Source organism: Medicago truncatula, chromosome 4 (assembly GCF_003473485.1).
Source record: "Medicago truncatula cultivar Jemalong A17 chromosome 4, MtrunA17r5.0-ANR, whole genome shotgun sequence".
Lineage (NCBI taxonomy): Eukaryota > Viridiplantae > Streptophyta > Magnoliopsida > Fabales > Fabaceae > Medicago > Medicago truncatula.
The window spans coordinates 30268270-30277268 of NC_053045.1; the positions used below are offsets into that span (position 1 = coordinate 30268270).

The window sequence follows — 8999 nt, forward strand, 5'->3', positions numbered from 1 at the left end:
TGAACAAGCACAATTAATATTTTGAAGTGTGTGTTTTAAAACAAGAAGATCAATTTTATGTTCCAATATCCAAATCCACTATTTTGAGCTGAAAATGGATGGAGCATTAGTTCCAACTGAAAGCAACACATTACATTGTACCAAAAAAGAAACACATTTGGTTACTTACAACTAAGCTTTCACTTTTTCCAATGTTTTAATCTTTATTGATGCCCCACCATTACCTCCTTTTCAGATAAATGATATCATGAGACCTTAATTGATGTAACACCTTAATTTCATGCTAGATACCAAAATTTAAGTTAATAAATCACAATTAAGGGTCCATAACAAAGCCTTTCACCTAAATGTCATATTCTCCAAGCCTCTATAAAAGCCTAATCCTTAGTATTATCAATGCATTCACAACTTCAAATATCACCTAAAACTTTCTTTAACAAAAAACCAAAATGATTAGAAATCAATCTCTCTTGTCCTTCTCACTTGCACTACTAGTTTCTCTCTTGTATTCAACCACCACTAGTTTATCTCAACTATCACCTGCTACTGCTCCTATACAACCTACACTACCAGCTCCAACCACACCTGCTGCAGCTCCTAAACCATTGGTACCTTCATTACCAGAGTCACCTAGTGATTCCACCCCTGACACCGCAGGCACTGTTGACATCGTCGGAATCCTGAGAAAGGCGAAGGCATACAATGTCTTCATTCGACTCATGAAAACAACTCAATTGATCAACCAACTCAATTCACAACTACTGGCTACAAAAACAGGTGGATTAACAATACTTGCACCAGATGACAGCGCTTTTTCAGGACTCAAAGCGGGATTCCTAAACTCTCTTTCCGATGGACAAAAGCTCGAGTTGTTACAGTTCCATGTTATTTCAGACTATGTATCTAGCTCTAACTTCGATACTCTAACCAACCCTGTGAGAACACTTGCTGGAGATAAACCCGGAAAGGTGGAACTTAATGTTGTGAGTTACGGAGGAAGTGTGAACATATCGACAGGGGAAGTGAACACGACAATCAATGGCATTATATATACCGATAAACGTCTTGCTATTTACAAAGTTGGCAAAGTGCTTCTTCCTATGGATTTCTTTTCCGTTGCTAAGGCACCGGGGAAGGCACCATCTTTGGCACCAGAACCTTCAACCGATACAGCAAAGGCACCTAAACCCGATAAAGATACATCATCAGATTCGTCGCAGGTGATTAATCCAACTGTAAACAAGTCTGGCTCTATCAAGATTGTGTATGGAAAGTGGATGTCAGTTGGACTTGTATTACCTTTCGCGGCGATGATTCAAATTTGATATTGAGAGATGAATATATATGCTTTTGAGTTTCATTCTTCAGAACACGCACGTTCTTTTACAATTTTTTGGTTTTGTCTTGTTTTTGAATTCTTATCTTAGGGAGTATACTTTGAGAGGCGAGAGCTTTGTAACGGTTTGTGTGACTATGTTGTGGTGATACTATCATATGGTATTTATTTATTTAATTTGCTTGTATACAAAACTCAGCCAATTATTATCTTTCTTTCCTAAACAATTTTGGAGCATTTTTATTGAAGTTATATTGGATTTGGAGTATCACATTGCCGAAGTTATTGGATGTTAAATAGACTTGGATTTCACTCTAAAAACTAACTCCTAAGAAGAGGGTGTTCAAGAATATTTAAAAATTCAATAATACTAGAACCTTGACAATGTGAAACAGAATTGGCGAGGACCACTTTATAGAAGTAAGAGTGAGCACTGAAATAGTGTAAGATCTACATTGTTAAGGTTCTGACACTAAGATTTAACCCATTTGACATTTTCATTGAAGAGATAATTAACTGTCGTATATAACGTCAATGATTCCTAGTACATGGTTGTCGAAATCGTGATTTTGTTTTAGATTGAAAGGGAATAGCAAAATCAATAATTATAAAATCACAATCGAAATCGAAGGATTTACTCAATAGAATCGATATATGATATCAAATTCGAACATCGTAAAATCACGATCAAAAAATAATGCTAAATATATGTAATAAATTGTATGTAGTCATAAATGTATCAAAGTTTCAAGTCCACAAAATACTTATACATAAATGACTTAGCCTAAATGCCAGGAAACCTGTGATTTTATGCAAACTAAGGTACAGTCAACTCGTATAAAAAAAAAATCCTAGAATCCTTAAAGACTTGCTATTTTGCAAGGATTTCAAGATTTTATGCGATTTTATTGGGATTTTTCTTTTCCTGTTTTAAGATTCTACCATGAATTTGGATCGATGAAGGTGAGTATTGAGTAAAGTCGTAAAATTATGAATTTTGAAATTTAAGTTGCGAATTTGACAATCTATTATGTACAGTCATGCGGTTTTCTTCTACATCTTCAAAGAAAAATGCTATTGGAACATCCCATTTTAACAATAATACCAGACATTTGCAAATAATAAGGTTTAAGAACAATCAACAATTATTCAGTATCATTAAATGGTTCAACTGTGTTCTCAAATATAAACAAAAAGTCAACCAAAAGAGATGTATCTCGTTTAAAAGTTGAGCTTGATAAATCGACTTTTTTGATTTTTTCTTGCTTATATTTACGAGCGAAGAGAGTAAAGACCAAGGAAGAGCAGCCTAAATCTAGGACTATTGTTTTTGTTTGTTTAACTTGCCCGTGTAGGTGAGGTTTAGCATTGGAAGGGGAAGTTGTTTTCCACCATGGGAAAGTTTTTTTCAACCATTAGATTAAAGAGGAGTATGAATTTTATCATGGACTGTTCACACCATATTTTTTTCCCTTTCTCTTTTACACTTTTATTTTTGTTCAAATCTGGAATTTATTTTAATTGATCAATAAAAAAAATTGGGAAAGGTCAATATCCGGACATCATCATCATCCCCGGAAATACAATCTTCACCAGCGATCTCCATCTCTGATCAGTTTATCAGCAAAACCTCCAATTCATGCTCCTGTTACTCCTCCACTCCGATATTCCTTCCTTCTTCGCTCCAACACCTAAATCCGGCCAATTGTTTCTGACGATAATACCAAAGGTTCACTCGCCGGCGATGGATTTCGGTGTTGGATTGTCGGCGAACCCTATTCGTTAATTATATCCAAAATGGTGTTAACATCTTTGACAAAATGATCATCCCTTAGATGTAACTGATTACTATTCTTATCATGAACATCATCACTGTCGTCTTCATTATTGTCATCACCACTTGAGGATTCAGCAGAAAAGAACCTAACTGAAAAACTGAATTTCGGTGGAGCCAAAATAATGTAATAATTTGAAGAATTAAAAGCATTGAAAGAAGCATCCATGAGAGGCTTATATAACACAGCGATTAACATTCATGGTAGTGTATTTTTCACATGATTGAGGTACATGGGGTAGATTGAGAAATGGTCATATTTAATTTACACCGGCGATGGACAAAAATTTCATCCAATGAAATAAAAATCAAGATCTGGACGAAAAAAAAAGAGTGTAAAAGAGAAAGGAAAAAAATATGATGTAGGCAGTCCATGATAAAATTCATACTCATCTTTAATCTAATGGTTGAAAAAAAAATTCTCATGGTGGGAAACAATTCCCCTTTTCCATACTAAACCCCACCGCCCGTGTAACATGCGAAGTCTAAAAGATGTGCATGTAAAAAAGGTGCAGTATCCAACGCAATTCTGGAGCAAAATCAAACAAAAATTTGGAAACATGATCTTGGAACTCTAAAACCCTGGAAATTAGGGGGAAATAGTGCAAATTCAATGAACTACGACATAATCTTCTAAGACCATCCACAACACCTCATTTGAGTGTTTAAATGGGTCTCGATCGCACACGTCAACCATTTTATAATTATTAATTGGGCCCCAGCAATAACTTATATCATTTAAGTGATTTCTAATTTTATTTTTGCCACTTTCGTAAGTGAATCGGATATTGAAATGGCGTCGATGTTTCCAATAAAGGAGGACCTATCAAAACTGGAGAAGTTTTTTTTCCCTTACTTCCAGTATCAAATTCTGAATCAGTAGAAGAAAAACAAAAGGCAGATTTTGATAATGTTGCACTCTTCTCTACTATATTTTCCGTAATTTTCGGAAAGATTGGAGATGTTTCTGGTTTCAGACAAGGAAGACAAGAAATGGGCAATACATTGTACATCAAGCTTAGAATCGAAATTGCATGTGGCCTAATTGCAATCCATGGACCCAGTAAAGAAATCAATGGGTTTTTGCACAATGCTGGTTTTCTATTTAGCTACTTTAGCTATTGGATTTACTACACGCATTTTCTTGTTAAAAGAAAATATATTGATTTTGCTTAGATATTTGTAATTCAAGTTGGTGGTGAATGATAATCCTTACAATGTTAAGATAATAATTTTGTTTTTCTTCTGAAAGAGTGTTAAGGTAATTATGTTAGTTTTAATTAGTCAATTAGGAATTAGTTAAGAGTTAGTTCGTCAGATAATTAAGGGATTTGTTTATTGATACTTATAAATATTGCTTTAAAAGTATTCTCTTTGCATATATCATCAAGATTAAGAATGAAATATGAATTATTAATATTGAAGTATGACCTTTACTACATCTAATAAAACAAAAGCTTTGATAAATTTTCAAAATTGTGACATATGGGCTCCGGCATGATCTGTTCGGTGAAGGTCAATTGTCCATAAAAAAATAAAAAATACAAAGTGATATGTTTGGTGAAGATCAAAGACATGAAGTGGTGGTTTACGGTGCTCAGACGTGGAGGAGGTTGAGCTTCCACGACGAAGAAGAATTGTGTCTTTAGACACATTAGCATTCCAATGCTCAAGTCTATGTTAGCATTCCAACGCTTTAGACTATTTGCGAGATGTTGTTATGTGCGAAAAATGTGTGAATGGAAAACGTACCTTGTGAGTGATGCTAAATCACCCATATATTAGGCACAAAAGTCTCTAACCTTCTCCGTGAGACGCAGTGCAATCCCCAGAGGCAGTTATATAGAGATGTGATGGCCAACGAGGATTAGACTGAGACGGGCGCTTGTGCGGTGATCCGCACGGAGTCTTGCAGGCACCTATACCCTTTTCGGCCTTGAGTGTTTTTGGGATTTGGCTGATAAGGCCACTTGTCATTGGGCTTTTTTCAGTCTGAAACAGTTGACCCCCCAAGTCATTATTGTCTTTATGACATAAATTGACTTGTTCTCGGAGTTTGTTGTCCTTGGTGTTGTTGCATGGCGGTCTTGGAATATTTGAGGGCGCCTTGTTTGAAGTTGTGCTCGATGAGTGGAAAACACTTATTTAGATTGAAAGAAAGGAGAAAAAATATGCAGAGGGGTGATTCTAGGTCAAAAAATGACCTAAAATTAGTCATCCTTGATGAGTGAAATAGAAAGCGAACTTAGAGAGAAGGTGAAGTTTCTCTCACTAAAAACTAGGACCGTATTTTTGGTAGCTCGTCACGAAATCAAGTTAACCCGATAAAAAAATAGAACTCATTCTACTTTTAAAATTAAAATATCCGAAGAGTCCCACAGTCTTCCCTCACCGTTGCACGAGTCTGCGACACTAAAAAAACGGTCTAACATGTTAGACCTCTCCGAACTCCGTTTTTGACCCTTAACTCTCCCAATTCGTCCCTAGTTAACACCCTATGGTTACCCTAACATCCCAACACTAATTCTCTATTCAATTCCTTTTGTCTAACAACTTTTTTACATGATTCAATCCATTGATCAAAACCCTAGTTTCCTCACTTTTCTCCCTTTTAATCTTATCTTCATCACTACTTTGCAGAATTCATAGATATAATAATAAGAAAGTTTTATGAACCTTAATTCTCCCTTTCCACCATATACAACCCAATGATGAAAGGTTTCTCCCCTTGCCCCGAATTCTTCAAGGATTGGAGGTTTATGGTTTTCTTCTCCTTGACTAGTGCTCTCTCCTTCTACTCTTCTCCTTTCATGTGGCTGCTCTTTTTCTTATACCTTTCTCTGGTGCGCGGACATACACTCACTCACACACACACATAAAAACAAAAGACAAATATTTATATTTAATAATTTTTTTAAAAAGAAACATAGGATAAATATCTGCCATGAATTCATAAAAAAAAGACAATATTTGAACCATAAGATCAAATCTGCTTCAAAGTTGTAAAAACTAATCCTGATAATTCAGTGTACGTATTCAAAACGAAATTACGATGACCATAATCATTCTATTCATTTACGTTAAAAGTGCATATCTGTTCGATGAAAAACATGTCTTGTATTACTTATGTTGTGCAATGTGAATCGTATTGTTAAACCAGTCAATCATGTTATTCATTCTATATTTTACTATACCAACTATATATTCAACAAACCCGCATAATAGAACGAGTATTTTAGCTGAAAATTTGAACTTTTACTTCCTCTGTCATCTCTCTAAACAAACTTTTCCACCGCCTACCTCCTTTCATCCAAATCATAACAACAGGATGTAGAAACTGTGTGGTGGTGCGATGAGAATCTTTCTTCTCCACACCACCCTTTCCGGTCGTTTGATGTTGCTTCAAGCTTCCTCTGGTTCCTTTTGAGCGGCGGCGTTTGCTTTGGAGGTGGTCCTACTTTCAGATCGGCGCTTGTTTTGCTTGGGTCGGTCCTCACCACCTATCACTTGGTTGTTCCGGTAGTGTTTGTTTGTGTAGCACCATAGATAGGATTCCGTTTGTTTTGTTGATGGCGCCGCTGCGGTGGTGAGCTGGTGGCAGCGTCGTCTCCTCTTGTTCTGTTTTGGCTGGCTCGTCGGAGGTTTTCTCCGTTGATCTTGTCTCTGTTGTTGGTTTCTTGCTGTTTTCTGTATGGTTTTTTTTTGCTTTTTCGTATTGTTTGCTTATGTGTTTCAGATCAGAGACTTCGGGTGGTGGTTGTTATGGCCTTGTTTTGGTTTCGTAAACCCGAAAGGGTTTGGTTCTTTTAACCCGAAAGGGTTGTTTGGGTTCTTTGCAATCCGTTGATTTTGTGCTCTTGTGCTTGACTCTCTGATGTTCCAGGTCTGTTGAGATCTGCAGGCTTCAAGTCTTCAGGATTACGTCCTCTCCAGTTCTGACCTGTTATCCATCTCGGTCAATGTGATTGTTATCGGACTGTTAAGCTCGAAAAAACTATTATACCTGCTGCTTTGTTAAGGGGGTTGTTGGTACGTGGATCTTGATACCGTGTTGGCGGTCGATCCATTCGCCTCTAAACCTTATTTAATTCTATGGATGTACACTCTTCATATTTTTTATTTTTTTTTTAATCTGGTTTCGTGTTCGTACGCGGGCACGCTGGGTTGCGTTCGTGAGGAGTGCTCTTTCTGTTAGGATTATTTAGGGAAGGGCTACCTGGGTTGTATTATATTGTATTATTCCCATTTAGATTGTACCTGGATCAGGCCTAATGTCCCCCCAGTCTCTGTATCTCTTTATTTTTATTTATTATATTTTGGTTTCTTGCCTAAAAAAAAAAAAAAAAAGAACGAGTATTTTTCTAGTTATATCAAAAGCAAAAAAAATAGATGATACATTATATTAAAATACTATTTTTTTCGAAAATAATTAAAATAATAATATTAGCTTTCTTTAGTGAAATTATAATTTTTTTTTTGGTAAAACCAGTGGCATATGTTATGTATTATAAATATATTAGATATTTAAATTGCATATATCAGATATGTATTGTAGCGTTATTTCATGAGTATAACAGATTATTATTTTATTCTTTGATCAATTGGTCTAATGGCTAAAAATTCACCCCTTAAGTTAAATAAGTGGGGAATTTAAAATTCAAACTCTGACCCTTTTATATCTTAATGTTTCTGTCAACGGAGTTATACTCACAAAAACATAACATTGTTTTAGGTTTAGTTTGTTTGAATAACTTTATAAATACATACTAAATTTACTAGTAAAAAATATTAAAAGTAAAAATAGAATAGATAATTAATCTACATAATCAGATAATGTCTTTATCTATTAAGTTAGCTATAATTATGCAACGATATTTTTGTTTGGCTTTTTTTATTGCGGTACTTTTTTTACTAAAAAGGGACAACGTTTTTTTTATTCAAATTGTTAGAGTACGTCGATACAATACAAATTCACTAAAAACAAAAATGATAAATTTGCGAACAAACTCATAACATTCATGTTCATAACCTAAAATGGTAAAATACATAAGCCTACAAATATGACTATATTCGGTTGTTTGGAATAGCCATATCTCAGAATTTGTAATGAAAATGTACTTGATCGAAGCTAATCTGAAGCCATATCTCAGGAATAGACATTGATTGGATCTGCACTTGATCGAAATTGATTTGACAATCTGAAGTAATCTAACACCACAACAAGACGACGAGAAAACAAAACAAAACCACACCAAGACGGCGAACATCACACTAAGATGAAGAAATCACAAAAATAACTAAATATATTAAAAGATCACATATTTAAATAAAAAAGAAAACAAAATGATTAAAATGGGTGATTTCTGATCAAATTTACGGCTAAACCAACTACCTTTGGTGATAGATGAAGTTGAGTACTTAGGGTTATGGATGGTTGCAGATGCAAGACACACACACACACACAGAGAGAGGGGAGAGAGAGAGAGAGAGAGAGAGACTTAGGGCTCAGGGTCATCACTGAAATACGTCACACAGGTCCCTTTATCGCAATGCGTAGCAATAGCTGTTACATCATGGTCACAATCAGTGTCAAAAGTACAGTTTGGATCTGTTACTGCAATGTCAAATAAGGAAAAAGAATTTTACTATAAGGTGATAAAATTTTGTGAATAATATAAATTAAAATAAAAAAATGGTGTGAAAAGTGACATACCCACTATACGTTGAGCAATTAATGGAGAAAAAAGGATGATAAAAGCACAAACATAAAAGAGAATTTGAGCCATATTTGTCCTCCTTTGCATGATATAAACATAAAAAAGTTAGATC

At 35.1% G+C, this 8999-nt stretch overlaps 1 protein-coding gene and 1 long non-coding RNA gene across 2 annotated transcripts; one reads left to right on the forward strand and one right to left on the reverse strand.

Moving 5' to 3' along the window:
• The first annotated feature begins 406 nt into the window (after window positions 1-406).
• LOC11406450 (fasciclin-like arabinogalactan protein 12) lies at window positions 407-1560 on the forward strand. Its single transcript, XM_003606364.4, has one exon. The coding sequence runs from the start codon at window positions 450-452 to the stop codon at window positions 1323-1325; it is 876 nt and encodes a 291-aa protein (XP_003606412.1). The 5' UTR covers window positions 407-449; the 3' UTR covers window positions 1326-1560.
• Window positions 1561-8140: 6580 nt separating this feature from the next.
• LOC112421187 (uncharacterized) lies at window positions 8141-8999 on the reverse strand. The gene is made up of 2 exons (XR_003011331.2): window positions 8884-8999; window positions 8141-8784 (listed from the first exon to the last, which is right to left on the reverse strand). It is a non-coding gene; the product is annotated as an uncharacterized lncRNA (long non-coding RNA).

Coding starts and splice junctions, on each gene's coding strand:
- LOC11406450 (XM_003606364.4), top strand. CDS start 450: ATGATTAGAAATCAATCTCTCTTGTCCTTCTCACTTGCACTACTAGTT.